The 23725-nt window shown below is 53.2% G+C and overlaps 1 protein-coding gene across 1 annotated transcript; it reads left to right on the top strand.

The window, feature by feature from the left end:
- Positions 1–4297: 4297 nt before the first annotated feature.
- OTUB2 (OTU deubiquitinase, ubiquitin aldehyde binding 2) lies at positions 4298–23725 on the top strand. Its single transcript, XM_032287543.1, has 6 exons — positions 4298–4505; positions 14874–14969; positions 16423–16541; positions 21331–21415; positions 21966–22160; positions 22948–23725. Exons 1-6 carry the CDS (start codon positions 4503–4505, stop codon positions 23152–23154), a joined length of 705 nt encoding a protein of 234 aa, XP_032143434.1. The 5' UTR covers positions 4298–4502; the 3' UTR covers positions 23155–23725.

The following is a 23725-nucleotide window of genomic DNA, read 5'->3' as shown; positions in this document are numbered from 1 at the left end:
TGCCCCTAAGGGAAGGACAAAGGAGTCCCCACCATGCCAGGGCCCGAGTTCCCTCACACAATACAGGCTTGTCCTCTCTGGGTTCCACAAGTGGCTTGTGAATGAGGAGCCACTGCACTGCACTGTGAGTCTCCTCTGTTCCAGGACACCTGCTTCTACCCTTCCTGGATTCCAGAAACTTCTCCCTACTCAGCCGGATCCACCTCCCCATTCCTGAATCCCCCAAGAACCCAGTGTTCTTCCTAGAAAGAGCCTCTTTTCTCAAAAACAAAAGCCTCTTTCTCACCTTTGACCCTGAGGGTGGGAGCCAGGACAGCCATTGGCCACAGCGCCAGCATCCAGCTCTGCTCCCTGGGACTGGGGCTTGGGAGCAGTGACGGGAGGGCTCTTCCTCTTTTCTGATCTTTCCCAGCAGTGAAACAACACCTGACTTTGTATCTCAAGTTTTCCAGCTCAAGGTTGCCAGAGGACAGTGCCAGCACCCAGCAGAAGAAACTCAGCCTGAGCCGAGTCTGCACTCTGCACAGTGGTGAAGTGCTTTACATCTTGGGGGCCCAGTCTTTTTACCAAGCACTCTGCCCGCAGCTGGCAGGGTGGGGAAGGCGTTGTCAAGTGAATAAAATAGCACAGTGTAATCAGCATCAGGAAAATGGCCACTCTTGCCAGCATGGTGTGGCTGCCTGGAATCCCTCTGACATAGCTTCAAGCCATTGATCTAGGGAAATGGCAGACAGCCCCCTTTTCAGACACCCAGACACCATCCTTGACGTGGCTCCTCCCTATCACATGCAACTCTATACCAGCTAACAGAAGCCACGAGGCTCAGGCCTCATGGTGCCCTTATCCCCTTTAGGCTTTGTCACACCAAGAGGAAGGAGACTCAGGCCCCGAATAGCCACCGTGCAAAGCCCACATTTATTAGGCACTTACTGAATGCCAAGCACAATGTTAAGTACTTTTCGCTATCATCTCATGTAATCTTTGATATAGGAATGAACATTCCCACTTTACAGATGAGGAAACTGAGGCCCAGAGAGGTATGACTTGCTCAAGGAGTAATGCCATGGGAAAGGTGGCATGAACATACTTGATTTCACTCCCCACACTCATAATTACCATGTCCCACTGCTCCCTCCAAAGGGATAGGCACCAAAGGAGTACAGACATGGTGGGGACATTCAAAGGGATTCATGACCGTCTGGGCAATCTGAGAGGGCCTCATGGATGAGGAGCCAGGCTTTGAAGGATGGGTGGTATTTGACAAGTGGACATTCCAGGAGGAGCAAAGGTGCGCAGAGGTGCAAGAGCACGAGGAGGGGTCCAGGCTCTTAAAGCCATCCCTGCAAGCTCACATACTATTGGACAAGTGGGGAAGTCAGGGAGAGAAGATGAGAAAGGTGGGCCGGGGCCACACTGCAGAGACAGGGATGACATCAACCCCGGAGAGCTCGCTGGGTCTGACCAGGCTGAGAAGGGCCAGACTGTGAGTGGCATGGGCAGCAGGACCCAGCCTCCAAATCTGGGGCATCCATCACCCAGCACCCAGGTACTCACATCCTTTGCTGGAAGATAGGACACCCAAGGCCTCCTGCTTCTCTGGACCTGTGAAGCGACAGCTGCCATTCCTAGACCCCTCCACCCAGACACCTGGACAACAGAGAGAAGGGGTGCAGGAAGAAGGGAGCAAATTCATTCCAGACAGGATACGTGGACACCCTGCCATGAGCAGCCCCTAAAGACGCTGTCTACATTTTAAACATGGACCCAGGTTGAAAATCCACAGGGCCAGGTGCGGTGACTCATGCTTGTAATCCCAGCACTTTGGGAGGCTGAGGCAGAGGGATCTGCTGAGGTCAAGAGTTTGCTACCAGCCTGGCCAACATGGTGAAACCCCATCTCTACTAAAAAAAAAAAAAAAAGAAAATACAAAAATTAGCCAGGTATGGTGGCACGTGCCTGTAATCCCAGCTACTCAAGAGGCTGGGGCAGAATTTCTTGAACCTGGGAGACGGAGGTTGCAATGAGCCAAGGTGATGCCCCTGCACTCCATCCTGGTTGACAGAGCAAGACTCTGTCTCAAACAACAACAGCAAAGAAACAAAAAACCACAGAACGCTTCTGCAACATTTTTTCTCTTCTAACCAGGCTTTAGAGAGCTTACAAGAATCCTGATTAGTTAGACTAAAATTACATTTTCCCTGCTAACTGAGCTAAATTTGAGGAAATATTCTATTACACATACACTGAGCTGCTTGTAAGATTGTGTGTGTGTGTGTGTGTGTGCGCACGTGTGTGTTTGTTTAAAGGCTTCATTACTAAATATATATATTTTTAAACATTTTTAACCACCTAGATTGTCTAATCTTCTCAGTGAGTGAGGAACCAGAAGACCAAAGAGGGCCCGGGTGTTGCCTGGGGCCACACAGCAGTGAGTGGCAGAGCCCAGAGCCAGGGGCCCAGAATCTCTCAGGGAATCCAGCCCCGTGCTCCTTCCACACTTCAGTGCTGGCTTGGTTTAGAACTGCTGGGACCTGAGGAAGGGTGTAGAGTGGGCCCAGGGCTCAGGGCTTAGTGCAGGCCAACTTGAGGGCTCATGGAAGCCTTGGCCAGAAACTCTTCACCCATGCCCGCACCCAGACACCATGGAACGTGGCTCAGCCAGTCCTCCACAGAGGGAAGCCTAACATCCCCTAGAATGAGCAGTGGTCAGAGAGTCAGGAATCCGGGGATCCAGTCCAGCCAGGCCACTTCTTAGCTCAGCAGCACTGGGCTGCTCCTGTCACCTTTCTGGCTTCCTTGGCTGAAAAAAAAAAAAAAGCAGAAACCCTCTGAAAGCAAACGGAGGTCAAGGGCAGGGGTGGGTAACACAGCCCCTGTTGTCTCATGCAGAGTGAATTCAAAACCAGCTCTGGAGTCGCACCGCACTGCCTGGGACTGAATCACACTTGAGTGCTGTGTGGACTTAGGCAGGGAACTTAAACTCTCTGTACCTGTTTCCTCATCGTACGATAGGGACAATATTAACAAGACCTACCCCCAAAAACTAGTTGTGAGGAAATTAAGTAAGATAATTCTGGCCAGGCAAGGTGGCTCACACCTGTAATCACAGCACTTTGGGAGGCCGAGGTGGGTGGATCACGAGGTCAAGAGATTGACACCATCTTGGCCAACATGGTGAAACCCCGTCTCTACCAAAAATGCAAATATTAGCTGGGCGTGGTGGCATGCGCCTGTAGTCCCAGGTACTCGAAAGGCTGAGGCAGGAGAATCCCATGAACCTGGGAGGCGGAGGTTGCAGTGAGCTGAGAGCGCTGTCACTGCACTCCAGCCTGGCAGCAGAGCAGAGACTCCATCTAAATAATAATAATAATAATTCTGTGGAGAGTTCAGGATAGCGCCGGATACGTGGTAAGTGTTCTGCATAACCGTATAAATAACTGTAAAAAGTTAGCTGTTGTTGTTACTGCGCCTGGAGCCTCCATTAACTCCACACTCCCTACCCAGGACATGATACATGGTTTCAGATGTCTGTTTGCCTAGAGCCTAGCCCGGTGCCTGGGGCTTACCGAGCAAGTGGGGGCAGTGGTGCGGGGGGGCGCGGCAGGAAGGGGAATGGCTCAATACACGCTCCTGGAAATGTTAATATTCTAAAGTGGATGCATGCAGTGCATTGAGTCCCCTTCCCCTACAAACTCCCTCCCACACCCAGAGCAGCTCCTCCAGGACTCAAGGGCTGGTGAATGAATCTTTGAGTGATAAATATTCCTATTTTGATGTCCAGTAATAATGAGCTTGTACGCAAGGTGAGTCATCTAGACCTGGTTCACGGATATCCCTACAATTCCAGAGCCACACAGTCAACGATCCGGGACATTTATTCATCCAACAAACATCAATTGGGTGCGTGGCAACCTACTGATTCATGAGTTGGAAGGGGGTAAAATATTATATAGAAGCCACACTTAATGTAATTGGACACATGTTCCCTAAGCGCCTATCCTCTGATCTTGTGCAAACTATACTTATGTGACCTTGTTTATGAATTAATGAGGGCCAGCTAATCCTTCCGAAGACTCCAATTTTCGGTTTGCTCAAAAGCCCTTCAGCCTTTTACAAACGAAGACCTGTCTTCCTGGGTTGAGCTAACTCCTCAGCTAGTTAAAAGCTTTCTGTGTCTTTAAAAGGGGGAGGCATCCTGTCAAATGGGTCCTAAAGCATAGGCTGAAGGAGCATGAAGTCCCACCCACTTTCTATGACGTCCTGCGGCCCGGCTCCTGATTGCTCTCCTGAGACGTCAATCGCGGGGCGTGTGTCTTGCTGGGACACAGTGGAGGTCTAACCTTTGGTTTGCGGAGCGGTCGGGTGTATTCTCCGCTGCCCCCACGCCCTCGAGGTCCCCGCCACCCGACCCAGCGGCGGAGCCCGCCCGCGCCAGCCGCGGCACCTCCCGCACCGGATCGCTCCTCGCTGGGGCGGGACCTAGCCCGGCGGCTCCGGTCACTATGGTCAGTGATCTTGGGGAATCGCGAAGGGGGAGCGGGCAGGGGGCGGAGTTGGCGGGGTCGCCGCCGGGGCGGAAGCACCCGCGGAACGGGGTTCGGGCGCGAGTTTCAGACCCACACCCGCCCCCCCCCCGCCTTCCGACCCCCTGGAAAACGGAGTCCAGACGGATGCTGGGGGCCGGGTTGCGCCTCCTTGTCCCCCGTGGACGCGCAGCTGAGGAGGTCCAGCTCGGCCCCGAGTCCCCGCCCCCAGCGGGTCCGCCCCGACGGCGCTGGGTGGGAGCCCTCGACGGGAGCGGGGACAGGGAGGCTGCAGCGCTACCGGTCACCTCCTCTTAGTTAAGTAGCCCCCCAGTCAGCAGCCCACGGCCCCACCCACCCGAGGGCCCGGCGCGTGCCCCAACCCCACGAGATGATCTAGGGGTTGCAGGGGGGCCAGGTCGCCTCTCCACGCGGGCAGCTGGACGGTCTCCGTCTTTGGAGTCAGGACCCACGTGGAGAGAGGCTGCCTCAAGTTGTGAGATGCATGAGTTACGGGTAGGGGAAAAGCAAACACTCGGGAATCCCTGATGGAGAGCCCTGTCTGCGCAGAATGGGACCAGAAACCCTCTGAGCCAGGCTAACCCTGGGCTTGGGCAGGTGGGGAAACTGAGGCCAGGCAGGGAAGGGCTGGTACTGATTGTGGTGGACCTGGGACTTGAACCCAGACCTCTGGACTCTCAGTTCAGTGCTCTTTGAGTTACATCAGCTCACCTTCCAGGTTGTGGGGTCAGGCATCCTACAGGGGACTGGGTGGGATGGTTGCCTAACACCCTTCAACCCTGAGCAGGGGGGCTACAGGGAGCCTGTGGAGTGAGAGCTAGGTGGCTTGAGTTGGGTCCACACAGCCCTGGGTTCAAGTCTCAATTCCACCTCTTGGAAAGCCAGGAGGCTTTGGTTGGTCTGCTCTCCCCCTCAGCACCGTTTTGCACATCTGTGTGATGGGCTGCTGGGGGACCCTGTGAGATGATTAGCTGGGTCTTTTCCTGTGGCAATAGAGTCCCGGAAATGGGTGTGCATAGATCCCTGGTTCTTAAAGCTTGGCCTCCTCTCTCCTATGCCTGCGCAGGAAAATGGGTCACCTCAGCAGGATGCTGCCAGACGGAGGCATGGGTCAAATCCTGGTCATGACCTGGCACGATCTGGGTGTGGCTTAGGCAGCCAGTGCACCCGAGCTGGGGATGTCCCGGCCAAGCCAGCCTACTGCTGGGGCGTGGCTGGGGGCCTCTGCGGCATCTGGAAGCATCAGCTTCCTGCTTCTACCTGCTGCCCAAGGGTTTACCTGGTTGAGCTGCTCCTGGAAGGCAGCCCAGGTGTTTCTGCCTCGCTCACCAGGAAGTGGTGGAGCTGGGGTAATGACCGGCTTAGCCACCTGGAGCTGGAGACTGGCATGCCCTCTGGCCACTACTCGGCAGCTGAGAGCACAGCAGAGGCCATAGCTGCTCTCTGTGCCATGCAGTGAGGCTGCTCACTCTGCCCCCATCTGCCCTGACTTGGGAGACCGGGAATTAGAGGGAAGATGGGGTCCAAAGCCCTCACCCCTCACTGGAGGCTTGGGTGCCTTGGAGATGGATGTAGTGGTTAACCCACTAAAATAGGACGTCTGTCTGGGAATCACAGGGGTGGAAGCCATGCAGGGTCTGTTTCCTTCCCTTCACATGGCATTTAATGAGCCACCTAGGCAACGTGGTGGCTCTGTGCTTTGTGGTGGGTTTTCATGTTGAGCCTGCATGGTGTGGATGGTGGTGAGTGTGTGCGTGGTGGACAGAAGAAATATCCTTGGAAAATACAGCATCTTCTTTGCTTTCCTGTTTCTACATCACTGGGCTAAGCTTGAGGAAGTGCTCCCCGTGGAAGACAGAAAGCCCCTTGGAAGGCAGGGGTGAGACAAGGACCAGGCCTCGCAGGGACTGCAAATAGCGCAGGGTCTCGTGCGCTCAAGGTGCATTTCATGTTTGGTGAATGAGTGAGTCAGACATAAGCAGGAAAACCACAGGGTCCTATTGTGCTTTGTTCTGTCGTTTGTCAAACAGGCCCCCAGTGGGCACCTTTGTCAAGCCTGTGCTGGGCACTGTGACAGATGAGAAAGACAAGGTGCCCCCGCCCACTCTAGGAGCTCACTGCCTGCTGGCCAAGACAGCTGGACACAAGCAGTATCTGAGCTATAGGTCATGCCTAAGAGGCCTAAGGACTTTGGAAACACAGTGAGAAGTCAGTATGCTTTGAGGGAGTGGGGGTGTTGGAAGGTTTTGCAGAGCAGGTCTTTTGAGCTGGGTTGAAGGGTGTACATGAGTGTTTAAGAAGGATTTGGGAAGGGTACATTCCTACTCGGGGCTATGGGGTGAAGGGACAGTGGGCTATCAGGCCTTGAAGGATGGTCAAGAATGGGGGATTTGGGCAAGGGTAAACAGTATCTGAAGATGCAAGGAGATTGAGGGAAATTGAGTCTAGAAAATTTGGTGGGGTCAGGATGTTCTGTGCAGGGCCCCGCTGCTGTGCTGTGGGGTTTGGGTTTTATTCCACCAATGAGGGGGAAACCATAACATATTTTTGACAAGTAAGAGGTGGTTGACTTGGATGCTCTCTCTGACAGTGAAGTGGACACAGGGTTGGAGGGAGCCGGGCTGGAGCCAGAGCCCAGCTAATCCCATGCATGCATCCGCCCATTCATTCACACAGCGTGAGCTTCCCGGACTGCCATAAGAAAGTACCACAAACTGTGGCGTAGAGCAACAGGAATGGGTTCTCACAGTGCTGGAGGCTGGAAGCTCAAGATCAAGGTGGCAGCGGGGCCATGCTCCCTCTGAAGGTGCTAGGAAGGTTCTGTTCCACGCCTCCCTCCAAGCTTCTGGTAGCTCCTTGGCTTGTGGCTGCCGAACTCTGATCTTCACGTGGCGTGCTTCCTGTGTGTGGGTCTGTGTCCCAGGTTCCTCTTTCTATAAGGACACCAGTCAGATTGGATGGGGCCACCCTACTCCAGTATGACCTCATCTCAGCTCATTACAGCTGCAATGACCCTATTTCCAAATAAAGCCACATTCTGAGGTACCAAGGATTCGGAATTCAGAATAGGAATTTGTGGGAGGGGACACAGTTCAACCCTAACGCTCTATACATATCTGGAGCATGGCTGTGTGCCAGGCACTGAGGAGCCAGCACTGACAGCAAAGTCCCTGCCCTCATGGAATTGACATTCCTGTGGAGGGAGCCAGGCAGCGTGCAGGTAAGCAGGTGAGCCCGTCAGATCGTGCCCTGAAGAAATAAAGGTGAGAGGGATGCAGATGGGAATGGGAAGGCCTCTCTGAGGAGGTGACGCCACCTGCATCTTGGGAAAGGCAGAGGAAGGATTCAGGTTGAAGGAGCAGCTGTGCAAAGGCCCTGAGGTGAGAATGGGTGTGTCTTGTGAAGGAACAAGAGGGCCACATGGGGTCAGACCTGGGAGGTCGCTGTATAAAAGGTTGAGTCTTGGCCTCAGTGAGGGAGGACATTGGAGGACGTGGAGGAAGGTGTGACCTTGCTGGCTAAGCAGCTTGTGGAGAATGGGCTGGGATGGGGGCAGGAGTCGAAGCCAGGAGGTCATTGGGCAGATGTCAGTGCAGCCTCCCTGGGCCAACAGGGAGGTCGGGGAGAGAGGAGTGGAGGAGCACTTCCCGGTCTGGGTGTGAGCTCTGTTGGATGGAGGAGCATTCTGGGGAGCTGGAGAAGCCAGCGGGGGGTGGAGGGGGCGAGGTGAGCTGGAGAGCAGTCAGACTTCCGAGCAGCGGGTGGCCATGGAGTCAGAGCTCTAGGGAGAGGAAGATCTGAGGGTCCGTTGGGAGGATGCTGTACGCGTCCAGGCATGTTGTAAGAGGGAAGGCCAGGGCCCAGGTCAGGGTCTTTGCAAAGCCAGCCAATAACTGACCCAGGGGGTGAAGCCTCAGGGCAGGGTCTTCTCACTTTTCTTAGCGGAGCAGCAGAGAAGGGACATGTAGCAGGCTGAGCAATGGTCCCAATGATGTCCACGTCCTAATCCCCACAACCTGTGACTGTGTTACCATGGCAAGAGGGACTTGGCAGATGGGATTCAATGAAGGATCTTGAGTTATCCAGGTAGACACAATGACATAATTACAGGGTCCTTATAAGAGCGAGGCAGAGTGATGTGGGGGTGGGGGGACGCAGCGGGTATGTGAGCCAGGAGACCTGGGAGCCTCTAGAAACAGAAGACGAGAAAACAGATGCTCCTCTAGAGCCCGTGGAAGGAGCGCAGCCCTATCACTTGTCATCTTGCTTGAGGCCAGCAGCACTCCTTTGGGACTTGTGGCCTCCAGCACTGTCAGATCATAGATGTGTGTTATTTCAAGACTGTTTGTGCTTGCTTGTTACAGCAGTCACAGGAAACTCACACAGGGCACTCGGCCGCCCTACATCTATGGCTTCCCAACGTTTATCATTGTTCACCTCACGAATACAACACCTCTGAGGCCGGGCACTCATGCCTGTAATCCAGCATTTTGAAAGGCCAAGATCAGGGGATCGCTTGAGCCCAGGAGTTTGAGACCAGCCTGGGCAACACAGTGAGATCCCATCTCAAAAACAAAAACAAAAAAACGTTGAGCACCGCATGCATACATATGTCACGTATCATACCCCGGAGTATGCGTGTAAAGGGGCATTTCCTTCCAGCCCCAGGAGCAGTCCACGGTGCTGGGCCCATGGCTGCAGCTGCTTCATGAGTCCTTGGGTTATGCGGGCAGGTTGCAGGTCTATACAGAGGCTTGGGAGGTTATCTGACTTAATTTAATCAGCAAACCCAGAGGCACGTGGGGACTCGTACTTTCCCTAAATTTGGAGGTGGGGCTCGGTACATGGATGGGGGATGGGGTCGGGGCAGGCTCTCCCTCATCATGGTGGGAGTTTTATATGCCAGCTCTTCAGTCTCCGCCAGTGCTCCAGGGATGTCGGAGGAAGGACCAGCGGACAGATGTAGTGCTGGCTCCCAGCAAAGACTCAAAGCCAGTCTGAACACCAAGCCCACACCCTGGCGCTTTCTGCTAGTTCCCAGGGTTACTGGAGAAAAGCAGTGATTAAAGATCATCCTTTTCTCACTTTGAAATGTATTCCTCCACACAAGCTGCTAAATCTGTTTCCAAGCCACTGTGCTATCTGACTTAATTAATTAGCATCTATTTGCAAACCAGCAATTAAAGGGCTAACGTCCTTTTAGGTGGCCTAATTAGGTCTGACAGGACATTGTCAGATGTGGCCTGTCCTTTCTCCATAACATCCTAGAAATGTTCAGCCATGGTTTATAAAGCAAATACGAATGAGAGTCAGCCAGGGCAAGCATCATGCCTGATTATGGGCTAGTAAATTAGGGTGTGCCTGGGGTTCTCCCGGGATCTTGAGTCTCTAGTCTTGCCAGGGGTGTGGCCAGGGCCCTGCTAAGGGGACATGGCAGAGGACCAACTTGGGCGGACTTGGGTCATTCTGGAGGTGCCAGATGGGGACGTGAAGGGCTAAAGTGAGAATCCACTTGTCTCCAGGTCCCCCAGTAAGCACATCTAGGACCACTGGGGCACTGGAACCAGCTTAAAGTTCTATCACCGGCAGATGGAGGTAGCCTACTTGCAAGACATTCGTAAGCAGGGGCAGCTTTACACAGTGTGGAGTAAAGGAAAAAAAAACCTCCAGAAGATCCATAGACTAATATTGTGCAAACTCCAAATGCACGCACACTTACAGGTCTGTATTTTTTAAAGGACAGATTATTTCATTTATATGAGGTACCTAGAATAGTCACATTCATTAGGGACAGAAAAGTAGAAAGGTGGTCACCAGAGACTGGGGGCAAGCAGATGGGGAGTTAGTATTTAATGAGTAGAGTTCATCATAAGGACTTGCATGAAAAAAATGGGTATGGGAGTTTCAGTTTGGGAAGATTAGAAGTTCTGGGGATGATGGTGGTGATCGCTGCTCTGTTGTGTGAAGGTACTTAATGCCACTGAACTGTGTACTTAAAAATGGTTAAAATCATAAGTTTTAGGTTATGTACGTTTTACTGTAATAATAAACAAATATATCTAGAAAGACATGCGGTAGAGAATCCCTGTAAAGGTGTGGGGGGATGGAGGAAAGGAAATAGGGACCAGGGATGAAGGGGACAATGAAAAAAGACCCTCCTGAGGCTGGTGACCACAGTGTGTCCTGAGGGTGTGTGAACTCAGCTCTTAGCAGCTGAGAGGGCTCCGAGCTGCTGTGTGGTATTTTTTTTAATTTCTATTTTTTTGAGATGAAGGCTCCCTTTGTCACCCAGGCTGCAGTGTAGTGGCGTGGTCACGGCTCATTGCAACCTCTGCCTCTCGGGTTCAAGTGATTCTCCTGCCTCAGTCCCCGAATAGCTGAGACTACAGGCACCCACCACCACACCTGGCTCAATTTTGGATTTTTAGTAGAGATGGGGTTTCGCCATGTTGGCCAGGCTGGTCTCGAACTCCTGACCTCAGGCGATCTGCCCGCCTCAGCCTCCCAAAGTGCTGGGATTACAGATATGAGCCACCTCGCCCGGCCCTATGCGGTATTTTTCCTTAACTTGGCTCTTTTAAAGAGCTTAAGTAGATTTGTCAAAAATGCAAAGTTTTTATTAATAGAGCAAATGGAAACCTAACTCGGCTTTCCTGGTATAGGTGCCACCCCCGTTCCTAATCCACCTTGAAATATTCCTCATTTTAACGCTGATGGCAGTTTTCTGCATTGAAGTACTTATCTCTGCGTGTTGAAGGCTAATTCCTTAAATCCTCTCCACTCCTCCGTTGATTGCCTCCTCACACACTGCAGAGTAAACGCAGCTAATTTTGTCCTCCTTCAGCCATTTTGGTTTTGGTTTTGGGCAGTCTAAGCAAAGCAGTATCAAATATAGTCGTTCTGCTTTTTGATCGTGATTTTAAAAGACCCAAGCCATCATTTGAAGTCAGCAGTCTGTAAAAACAACAAGGCTTTTACACAGTATAAACACAGTGTTAGGTAAATAATGGGACTTTGGAATGAAGTCAGTGTGCGTGCATGGGAACGGGAGTGCAGGGCAGGAGCACTTGTTTTTCAGTATTACCTGTTTGTCCTCTTACCATCCACGCCAGGCAGTGGAGGTAGAGCTTTCGTTCTGAAACGTATGCAATCCTGTGAATATTTGCTGTATTAGCATGCGGTATGAGTGCCAAGTTAATTGTACAGCTAGCGACTGTTATTATGCTGGTAATGTCAATCTTTCATGATTTAGAATAGACCAAAACATGTTAACTTTTTATAAATGTGCCTTTGAAGTCAATAAATCTGGCTTGGTTTAAGTTACAAGAAAAAACACAAATGAAAATGGAATGATTTTAAGCTCCGAGTCAGAGGCCTGCCCACTCTTGAGAAGAGGGACTAGCAAAGTAGAAAGGAGTTCCAGGTATGCTAGAGGCCCTCTTTCTCCTTGACGCTATTAGCAGGCTTGAAGGAGGTGGAAAAGCAAGTCATTTTCCTTCCGGATATCGGTGGTGTATTTTACCGCCATGTCTGGATGTTGCCTGTAAATTGTCTCTTGTTCCACCTGTGATGAGCATCTCTCAGGGTAGAAAACACTGTTGTGGACACTGAGCCCCCAAGGTCAGGGGTAGGATGAAGAACTTTGCTGGGGGAGGCCTCAGGGACAGGAGGTCGGGACCTGGCCTGTTGGGAAGAAGGACCTAGGCTGCCCTGTGTGGAGTGTTCCTTTGTGTTTAGTAGCCTTGGTCCTTCCAGACCTCCTGGACTCTGTGCTCTCCCTGCCTAGCAGTTTGGTGTGGTAGAATTTCCATGGGCTTCAGAGTCAGAGAGATCTGCCTAAAATTACTTCTTAGCACAGGACACCTGACCTTGTCAGTAGAATGGGTATAACGATACCCATCTCAGGAGGTGGTTGTGAGGATTAAGTGAGATAATGGGGACATGTCAGCCTCTCTTCCCCACGCCTGGAACATAGTATATGCACAATAATGGCACCTGTTATCACTCCAAACCTCTTCAGCTTAGGGTAGAAACAGATCACCCGCTCATCTTCCATGTGTTGACTTTCAGCCTCACGCTTGCAGGATGGCTGCTGAGACGTTGCATCTGCATTAACAGCAGGAAAAGGTGGAACACTCCATCTCTGTTCCTTTGATCCAAAACCAAAAGCTTCCCCAAAAATCCCCAGTGGATTTTTGGTCCAGCTGGCCAACCTCAGCTACCTGGCTGCCCATAGCTGCAAGGGAGGCCAGGAAAATGGGAAAGAGGTAGGATTGTTGTGAATTACCCTGTCATTTTTTTGTCATGTTGTGGGATACTATTAGCGGGGAGGAAGGGCCACGGCTGATAGGACAACAGCCCTCGGCACCTGCCCCCTCGTGCTTGTCTCTCCCTGATGGTTTTCCTGTGCTTTGCCAGCCTATGCTATGATGTCAGGGCAGAAGGGAGGAAGGACCCTGGGGCTGGATTAATTTTACAAAGAAGGGTAGGTAGAGAATGGAAGCTTCTAGAAGCAAAATCCAGAATCCCTTCTCCCCACCCCCCCAGTGTTTGCATGCTGTTTACTCTTTAGAAAACATTCGTCATCCTGTTCTTTAAAACAATAAACTCATCCTCTATTTTTAAGCTTTCTTCTGGGAAGTTTCCCTGAATCCCCCTTTCCTGGAGGAGACTGTGTTTGGTGCCACCAGAAAGGGAGAAAAGGAATAAAGTGTAAATTCAAGGGAGATGAGGTGGGGAGAGCAGGGAGGCTTCATGGAGGAGGTAGCTTATCCCCTTCTCTGTGCCAGGCCCCGGGTGAATGGACGATGGCAGACAGTATGACGAGCTGTCATCCAGACCCTCTAAAAACACCCCTGCTGAGTCCCAGCCTCTCCCCTGACCTGATACTGGACACAGACTCAGGGCCAGATGGAAGTCTGCAGTCTGTCCCATGTGGAGACAGGGGCAACGAAAGTCATTGAAGCCTCATTGTCTAATCTCATGGGCCAGCTCTCTGCTTCTGTGTACTGAGTTTTGGAAGAAGCTAATCATCAAAAACCCGGAGATATTCATCCAGGTGGAGAAAAGGATTTGTAGTATCAGAGGGCTCCTCTCTGAGCAGGATGGTATTGGGTTGAGGTCATTATCTGGTCAGTGATGAGGCTGAGAGGCTGCCAGGAAAGGCCATTGTGGCCAGAGGTGTGACATGACAAAGGCCAGTTACAACTAAATGTCAAAAATGATGGTGATAAATGGATGGAAAACTAGATTTCTATTTACAAAAATCCCAATGAACAGTGACCATCCACAGTGCTCTATCGCATAAAAATGGTCTCTCCGGGTCGTGTGCAGGAACCAGCCTCACTTCTTTTAAGCTGCGAACTAAAGTGGCTTTAACACCATTTTTCTCACAGTGTGTTTATGCTGCAATTAGAGCAGCTCTGGGCGGGTTGGAGGCAGAGATGCATCTCCTGCCTGTTTGAACCCTGCTGCTGAGATAGCACAAAGAGGAGACAGGGTCCACGGGGAGCCGGCTGCTAGAACGAGGTGTCTCCTGAAGTTTCCTTCACCCTGAAGCTTCCTTCTGCTGTTGCCTCCTCCCTGCCTGCTGATTTCTTCCTGGGCCTGGAGAGACCCTGTCTGTAGGAGGCTTGCCTTTCTGGGTTGAAATTAACCTAGACCCAGAGCTGGGCTGCAGTATGAACTTTCACCGGTAGGTGGTGCATGAAGATGCCCTCCCGCCCTATGCTCTGTGAACGCAGATCGCTGACACCTTCCCTGGCGTCTCCATGTACCAGTGCCACACAGTTGCGACCTTTTCTGGTGACCTTATCACCGCCTATCTTTATTGTTTTTCCCATAGACGGTGAGCCTTGTGGGGGGTGGAGGGAGCCAGATGTTCTTCCTTCATTTTTCCACCATGCGCCACAGTGCTTGGCATAGGCTGAATGTTCAGGAACTGTGGGATGAGTAAAAGAATGAATGAATGCATGAATGAGAGAGGAGGGACGAAGGGAGACAAAGGGCCTTATCCTCCAGCATGAAGATTCATTAGGCTTGAGGTACACATTCTGTGAAATGAATCAGGTTTCAAGTAACAAGATGAGTTTCCTCATAACCAGGGCTACTTTTTCACAATGGCCCCAACCCTATCCTGGAAACTAGCCCTGTCCTGGAAACGTGGTGATCCCAGCAGGCATCTAGTGTGCTGGTAACCTTCCAGCATGGGAAGGTGTGAAGGTCTCATTCACTGTTTCTGCAACCTGCAGTTCAGAGGCCACCAGCTTGCAGAGTCCCATTGGCTGCTTTCAAAATTGTCACAGCATTTCTTCCTTCCCTGTCTTTCAGAGTGAAACATCTTTCAACCTAATATCAGAAAAATGTGACATTCTATCCATTCTTCGGGACCATCCTGAAAACAGGATTTACCGGAGGAAAATCCAGGTGAGGCAGAGGTCAGGGAGAAGAACACCCTAAACTAAACAGGCTGGGCTTGGGAGCGTAAAGGCAATGCCTCTTTGAAGGCCAATAGTTGGGGCTGGGTTCCTGGGTGAATGCCAGGACTCCTAGGATCTTTTGATGTTGGGCATTTGCCTTAGAAAAAAGGAATTTTCGTTTAAAAGTTTAGTACTATCCTAATGTTTTATTTATTCACCGAGACTTCATTACAACTCTGTGAGGTAAGTACTTTTATGACCCCCATTTTACAGCTGAGGAAACTGAGGCACAGAAATTAAGTGGTGGCCATGTAGCTCATGAGTGGCTAAGCTGGGAGCTAAGCTGGCTAAGCTCCAGGCAGCCAAGTCGCATAAAGCCACATTCATAACTGCTGTGCTGGAAGACCTCTTGGAGGGAAAGTTCACTCCAGTGGGGCTAAAGGGATTTGTGGGCGGGCTGTAGGGATGGCTCGTGGAGCACTCACTCATGGGTGGCAGGAGGAGGTGGGCGCCTGCTCCATCCCTCTGGCATCAGGCCGGGGCTGCTCTCTGCACTCTGCAGACCTCCTCTCGCTGTAGGACAGGCCCCACAGCCCCTTTCCTTCGAGTTCTTCTCAGACATGCAGCACCATTGCTGGGCCCCATTACTTATCCTCAGAGACTCTGATGGGTCCAGCTTGGGTCAGGTGTCCATCAGCAGCCAGGGGTAGTGGTGTGGGCATCATGTGGTTGGGAAGCTGCTGCAGGGGCACCTCCAGGGCAGGATCTGGGCTCTGCAGCCTGCTGAATCTCATGTACCCCAGAGCCCTCCTGGAAGATGAGCCAGGGGCTCCAGAGAGTGCCTGCCTGCCCGCTGCCAGATGCCCTCAGGTGGGCCCAAGTCAGCTCTGATCCTTCTCATGGCTATGGGGGGAAACAGGAACTCCCAGACCCCTTGAAAATCATCCTCTGCTGTCAAAAAGCTGCTTATAGTCCCATGAGGCAGGAAAGGGTATTCCAGGCCAGTTCAGAGGGACGCCTACTTATTGCTAGAGGCAGAGCTGAAGCCCACCCTTCCTGTCCCTGCTCACACATGCAACCCCCACCCCCACTTCTGCCAGCTCCCCATCCTCAGTGCTGTTCCCCCAGGAAGTCTTCCCCAACTTTCAAAATCCAGTGCAATGCCAGTGCCCCATGGCACCCAGCCGGGCTCTCCTTCTGTCCTCACACTGCCACTGTCTAGTCATCCATCTTCTTTCCTGGGCTGTAGGCTGCCTGGAGTCAGGGACAGACACACAGGACAATGTGATGTATTTTTATCTCAGGCGGATGAACGAGGGTGGGAGGCTGATGGGACGGCAGTGTGAAGGGAAGGAGCAGGCGTTTCCTGGGAGAGATGGGGGCACGTGGCCAGTCCCAGCGCCCAAACCACACAGAGCCGTTGCTGCTGCAAATGCCCACATTTCTTTCTGTCCCCTCAGGAACTCAGCAAAAGGTTCACCGCCATCCGCAAGACCAAAGGGGATGGGAACTGCTTCTACAGGGCCCTGGGCTATTCCTACCTGGAATCCCTGCTGGGGAAGAGCAGGGAGATCTTCAAGTGAGTGCTGGGGCCCCCTGGGCTCTCAGGCTGTGTTCCCTGTGCTGGGTTAGCCCCAAGTCTCTTGGAGGTTCCCAGAGAGTGAGCTGAAGGGCTGCCTGGCAAAGGCGTTTGATGTTGGGGGCGCCCAGCTGCCCGCTGTGGTGGAGGTGGAGGCGGCCAAGGGCAGAGGATGGAATCTGTGACCTTCCAGGCACTTTCCAGCCTTCTGTTTCAGCCACTGGCCTGGGTCAGTCCAGGTGAGTTACACAGAACAGGTACTTTGTGACCCACTCTGAAAAGAAAAGAGAACACACACAAAAGAACCTTTGCCCCAGTGTTCTGCATAATTCCCGCTGACCTTGGTTTGGAGTGTGTGTGACCCAGGCATTCAGCTGGCCGGGCCTGGCCCTGAGGTTCATGCTGGCGAAGGTCTGTGTCCAGAGCGGCCCCTATCCTCTCGGCTAGGTCAGGGCTTCTCACACCTGAATGTTTGTACAAAGCCCCTGATTCTCTAGTCCATAGCAAGAAAAAGAAACAAAGATGAACAAGGCCTGAGACCTGGCCAGGACCGAATTCCTGCTCAGTGGGAGTGGGCAGAGCTGGGACTGCTTTTCTCAGCGGCTCCCAGGAGATACTGATGCTGCTGGGGAGCACGGAGCTAAGGAACCCACCCGGCTCTTAACCTTGGGGGGTCTCACAGCCCTTAGAGGCTTTGGTGAGGGCCACGGGCTCTCCTTGTCTGAGACCCGCACCCACATGCACTCTGGAAACAGTACAGGGGCGGTGGGTCACAGAGCACTTCTTTGGCTAAGGCAGGTTTCTCAACAGCAGCACAACTGATGTTTTGGGCCAGATCATGCTCATCGTGGGGGCGGTCCTATGCGTTGTAGCCATCCTTGGCCCCCACCCACGAGATCCCAGTAGTAATGCCCTCCCCAAGTCATGACGGTCCAGACTCTCTCCAGACGCTACCAAGAATCTCCTTTCGGGGGAAATAGTCGACCCTATGAGGTTGAGAACTGCTAGGTTAAGGCCATCATCTCCTGTTCAAAATACGCATGATCTCAAAGAGGGCAGAAGCTGACCCATCTGTTCGCTGACTGAACCTTTCAGGTGGTTTCCCCAGCGACAGACTGGCAGAGCCCCTTTTGATGGAGAGTCAGCTATTTCAAGCCATTCCCCTTCCCAACTTTCTCACAGCCCTGTGGGAACCAACACAGCACAGTGCAGGGATTATGACCCCACCTTTATTTTCCCCTTCACCCGTGTCCCCTGGAGTTGTGCCATGCAGCAGCCCGGGGCTCTGAGGTCAGACCTCACTCTCTTGCTTACTTGCTGTGCGACCTTGGGCAAGTGACTTGACCTCTCTGACACTCAGTTTTCATGCCTGTGGAAGGTGGACATGATAACCCACTTCAAGGTGCTGTTGTGAGGACTCAGTGGGCGATGCTGGCCAAGCCCGGCCCCTGCATCTCTCTCTGCGCCAGCCCACATGCTCTGTTCACCTTCACTGCATCCTGTCTTCCCACTCCAGTCAGCACACACAGGGTGCCATGCTCAGACCCTGCTCTGGGCTGTGGGATACTGCAGTGAACAAGAGAGACGAAAATCCCTGCCTCGTGGGGCTTGTGTCCTAATGGGAGAAGATGGATGGTACATGAGTGTCATGTTTGAGGTGTCAGACGGTGATATATATTATGGGAAAAATCAGGCAGGAAAGAGGCCGAGAGTGCAAGGTCTGGGGTTGGCATCTTCAAGTAGAGTTGGAGAGGTAAGGGCAGCAGGGTACACAGGGCCAGGCCTTTCTAAGGACCTTGGCTTTCAGCCTGAAGGACTGGGAGCCACTGAAGGATTGCACAGTGTGGGGGACCGGCCCTGCTGGCTGCTTGGGGGCTGGGACACAGCCAGGGGGATGTGGCCAGGGAGAGATCCAGAGGGGAGATGGCGGTGGCATGAGCAGGTGCATGCAGCGGGCATACCAAGAAGTGGCCAGGTCTAGATACCCGTGGAGGTGGCGAAGACAGGATTTGTGCCCAACTCGAATGTTGGACATGGCAGAGTCGAGGATGACTCCCAGGGGTTTGGCCTGAGAGTGAGCAGGATGGAGAAGCTGTTTGCTGCAAGGGAGGGCAGAGGAGGATCAGGAGCTCTGTTTTGGCGATGCTAAGTCTGAAATGTCTGGGAGCCATGGAGTGGGGGCGTCTGGTGGGCAGTGGATGTCTGAGGCTGGCACTCAGTGGGCAGGCTAGGGCACATAGGTGATAAGTCAAACCGCAAGGCTCTATGAGACCATTGGCACTTTTTCATGTTTTTAAAAACATTTTCTTTCTCTCTTTCTTTTTTCTTAAGAAATGGATCTTGCTTTGTTGCCTAGGCTGGCCTTGAACTCTTGGGCTCAGGCGGTCCTCCCTCCTTAGCCTGCATCTTCTTACACAAAAACAGAGACCATGTCACTCCCAGGCCTGAAATATGCCCCTGGCCTCTAGGAGCAGTGGAAGCCCCTGACACCAAGGCCCTGCACACAAGGCCCCTGCCCCTGCTGCCCCATTGCCTGCCCACCCTGAGTTCCAGGCACAAGGACCCACTTATCCTACACATACTAGAGCTTGCAGATGCCCGACATGCTGCATGATGCTGCTCTGGGCCCAGGTAGCCCTGCTTCTGACCCAGCTGTGGATTCCTCGGCCCCAGGCAGGTCACTTCACTCCTCTGTAGCTCCTTTCCCTGGTTGAACGGTGGCCATAGCCCTGTCCTGGGCATTAAGTGATTGACTCGTGAGTACTTACAACACCGACCGACGTGTTCCGTGCTAGCTCTTACCGTCGGCGTCATGCATCCTCCACAACCCACCATCTGCGTGTGTGCAGTGAGCCCAGAGCCACCCAGGCAGACACCCGTTCTCTGCTCAGTGCTGCTGCAGGGCTGGGGCAAGTGTGTTGCAGCAGTATGCTTGCTTGCCCCAGCCCTGGAGCTCGCATCCTTGCTCCAGAAGTATGCAGAGTACTTCTGTGTGCCAGAGGCTTGGAGAACTCGCTCTTCCTGAGGGGAGCCACTGTTATTACCCAGTCTTACAGATGAGCCAAAGGAGCCTCGTAGAGGTCAAATGACTTGGCAGAGGTCCCACATAGCCTTGTGTGTAGCCCTGGCCTGTCTGAACTTGCCCTCTGAGCCCCAGTGTCGTCGTTCCCCTCATCCCTGCCTTGCCTCCCGAGGGTGCATGTCCTGGCCTGGGGGCTTGCCCCCTTCTGACAGGGCCCACGAGCTGCTTATCTCTGCGTCCCCAGTGCCTGGCACAGAGGGGCCCGCAAGTCACTGGCAAGGAATGAATGTGGAATGAGGCAGAGGTTCGGGGTGGGAGCGGGGACAGGACAGCTGAGAGCAGAGCAGTGCACTTCATGGCCATGCAGGGACAGAGTGACCAGAAGAGGGTGCGGGCCCTTGCAGCGACCCTGGTGGACTGCAGCTGGCTGCCTCCTGGAGCTGCTTCCAGTGCCCTGGCTATGGGCCACCCAGGCTGCTGCTGCTGAAGACAGAACGGGGTGATGATGAGGGTGGCTCCTGAGCAAGAGGCGTCAGCCAGCACTGATCTTCAGATCCTTGCCCTGGCCCAGAGGGGAAACCTAGGCAGGTCCCGCCACATTGGAGGCCTCATCCTCTCGGGCAGCCCTCTGTACACCCTCAGCACCCCCGCAGTCGAGGCGTCATCGCCATCCACATTTGCGCCAAAGGGGAGCCTGTGGCCAGAAGCCACAGGGGGACTTGACAGGGCTGGAGGGGACTGCGGCTAGAAGCCAGCACAGGCTCCTTCCCTCCAGTTCAGGCACCTCAGCCTGCAATAGGACAATTTAGTCCTGGCCCAGGCAGGACTCAGGTATGCCGGGACCAGCCAGAGGCAGGCGGCCTCTAGGCAAAACACTCCTTCTGAATTAGGAGACCTACTTCCTGTCCATACACACTACCCTCTCCTGCCTGCTCACCTCCCCTGTCCTCCTACAAGGCACCAGGCCTTCCAGGAGCACAGCAGCTTCTGAGGTGACCCAGGCCTCTGATTTCCTTGTGAAACCTCTGCCTCCTGGGTCCTGTCAGAGCCTGGTCCCCCTGCCCAGGGAATGGGTGCAGGGCTAGAGAACGAGGTGTGGCCTTAGTGTTCTGCGCCCGCCAGCCACTCACCTGGTCTTTGTGGGAGGCAGCCCTTCTTCCATACCTCATTGCTGCCACTAAACTTGGAGTGTCCTGAAGCCAGGGCCAGGCCTGGGTTTCTTGCCATGCCCCCCGAGGGCACCAGGACAGGTCCCAGGAAGGGGCTGTGCCATGGGGGGGGGGGGGCTGCAGTGGGTGCAGAGAGGAACCACCCAGCATGCACAGAGCAAGGACCTGTGGAGCAGATCCCCAAGGGGGACTCGGTGATGGCAGATGCTTGACAGCCAGCTCTGGGTGTGCGGGAGGCCTGGTATGTGTTGTCAGCTGATTGCTGTGGTGTCAGTATTTAATACTGTCATGACCGAGTCAAGCTGCCCTCATGAGGTCACTGAGTAGGAGTTGCAGAAGTTCTGAGAAGATGCAGAAACACACGCGCCCTAGTCCATATTGTCTTTCCACCATGCACACACAAAGCACCTCCGTCACCGGGGCCTGGCAGTGCGGGGTGATGTTCATGGGGCATGGCTGTGTGTCGGGGGTGGGGGAGGAAGTTCTGCGGTTGAGAGCTGAGGTTGGTGGGTGCAGTGGGTTGAGAGGGGGACGCACAGTTGCCAATCACAGCACACTCACTGTTTCCCCGTAAGCACCCAGTCTTAACCCCCTGCAGGTTCAAAGAACGTGTACTGCAGACTCCAAATGACCTTCTGGCTGCTGGCTTTGAGGAGCACAAGTTCAGAAACTTCTTTAATGCTGTGAGTTCACCTGGTCCCTCCTTCCACGTGTGGCAGAGCAGACAGGAATGGGCACTGGCTGGAGCCCCTGAACAACCCACAGCTCTGCTCCTTCTGGCTAGGGAAGGACAGAGGGCTGCTTCCTGCTTGTGGGGGGTGTGGAAACAGGGAGCCCAAGGCCCTGCCCTCCCTCTGGGAGAAGGCACGTCCTTCACCCTGTGCCATTTCCACCCCGTGCCTCCCCATCCAATTAGTGAAGGGGCGGGGATTGAGGACTCTCAGATCCTTGCCCAGTGTGCACCTGAGAATCCAAACCCAGGTAGTGATGGGGGGAGACCCAACTGCTGCTCCCTAGACGTGCCTCTGGGCTAGTGTACAAACTACCAAGTCTAGCTAACCCTGGGTTACTTAGCTTAGGCAGAATCTCAGACTGATTTTCCATCTTAACCTGAGAATCTACAAATGAAAATGCTCATGAGTGCTTCGCAGGGAGGGAGGACGCGGAGGGAGAGTGCGGATGGAGGGCCAGGGCTTGCTTGGGCCTCCCTAGCTGAGGGCCAGGTGGACGTAGTTTTACAGCGTGGTGGAACTGGTAGAGAAGGACGGCTCGATGTCCAGCCTGCTGAAGGTGTTCAACGACCAGAGCACCTCGGACCACATCGTGCAATTCCTGCGCCTGCTCACGTCAGCCTTCATCAAGAACCGAGCAGACTTCTTCCGGCACTTCATTGATGAGGAGATGGACATCAAAGACTTCTGCACTCATGTAGGTGCTTGGGGTCTCAGCCCCAACCCCGGGCTCTGCTCCTGGCCCTCTCCTGCAGACTTCAGCACCCCATCCCTAGCCAGAGGATCTGGCACTTCCCCTCCCTGGAGATTTCCCAACTGAAAAATAAGAGATTTGCATTGGCCTGTTGACAAAACCCCAGTCACAGTCTAAGAGTCACATTTGCTAGACGTGTTTATGATGCATGATATTTTAAAAGTGGGCAGTTTTCATATGAATGTTTGGATTTCTGTTGGAAAATCAGACGATCTAGCCCCCAGGCCCTTACTCTTGCAGGGCAGTGTCAGCCGGCACCACGCAGTATACCCTGCTTGCCTCTGCCTCCTCCGTCGTCTCTGCAGCACCGGGACTCGCTCACTCACTCACCAGCCTGGCCTCTGTAAACACTTCAGCTTTAAAGTCACCCCTCTATGACAGGGTGCCTTTTATGTCTAAGATTCTTTGGTGCCCAACCTGAAAAATTTCTGCCCCACCTTTCCAGATCCCTCTAAAGTAGTGGCCTGCTCTCAGGTGTAACTACAAGGTCTAGAATTGAAAAGATCTAGGTTTGCTTCTTGCAATTGTGGCAATTTCTAACTGTCCTGCCTCTTAGTGAGGTTGTTTCCTGTGTGACATGAGACTATCCATACCCAACTCATGCGATGTTTTGAAGATGACGTCCCAGCAGAGGCTGTGACCATGACCCTGAGAGCCAGAGTTGAACGCACTTGTCCTCTGCCAGGCCTCCCTCCTAAGCTGGCTTGTGTTTTCATTTTGGCCCCTGCAGGAAGTGGAGCCCATGGCCACGGAGTGTGACCACATCCAGATCACAGCGCTGTCCCAGGCCCTGAGCATCGCCCTGCAGGTGGAGTACGTGGACGAGATGGATACCGCCCTGAACCACCACGTGTTCCCTGAGGGCGCCACCCCTTCAGTTTACCTGCTCTATAAAACATCCCACTACAACATCCTTTACACAGCTGATAAACACTGATTAATTTTAGGCCATGCAGTGGAACCTGTCACCTAATGGGACTGCATTCTGAATGGAACATTCCGACTTTTCCATTTTTTAAGCGATTTAGACTGTAGCAAGACAATGTGCAGCCTTTTGGGCAAAGCCCCTGTGAATGAGGCCTACCCATTATGGACTGTGGTAACTTGGTGGCATTTTTAGTATTTATTTTGATGAAGGATCAAATGCTTTCTAACTGGGCCCTTGGCTATGCACCCCAGTTCCCTGTGAGGCCTGGGTGAGTCACCTGCCCTCTCTGGATTTGTTTCTTCAACTGGAAGAGGTTCCTGCCTATGTAGACGTTCCATTGTGGAAAAACGGGGCCTCTGGTTTCTCTTTACCAGGGGCAGTGCCTCTCTGCAGCGGAGGAAAAGCTCAAGGTTAGCTGTCTTAACTCGAGTGACTTACCAGGCCTGCGGAGTCCAGTCCAGTCATTTGTTGGCTCTGGCACATGGCCTGGTGAGGTCAACTTGAATGTGAGGGCTGTGATATGGCTTCAAACATTCATGATGGATGTGTTTTCCTATCCCTAACTTAAGGAGAAAAAAAA

The sequence above is a fragment of the Sapajus apella genome, unplaced genomic scaffold, assembly GCF_009761245.1.
Source record: "Sapajus apella isolate SASKATOON/1434 unplaced genomic scaffold, GSC_monkey_1.0 scaffold20, whole genome shotgun sequence".
Taxonomy (NCBI): domain Eukaryota; kingdom Metazoa; phylum Chordata; class Mammalia; order Primates; family Cebidae; genus Sapajus; species Sapajus apella.
This window is presented reverse-complemented; position numbering and strand designations above follow the sequence as displayed.

Coding starts and splice junctions, on each gene's coding strand:
- OTUB2 (XM_032287543.1), top strand. Junction 16,542..21,330: donor AAGAGCAGGGAGATCTTCAA/GTGAGTGCTGGG, acceptor AACCCCCTGCAG/GTTCAAAGAACGTGTACTGC. Junction 21,416..21,965: donor TCAGAAACTTCTTTAATGCT/GTGAGTTCACCT, acceptor AGGTGGACGTAG/TTTTACAGCGTGGTGGAACT.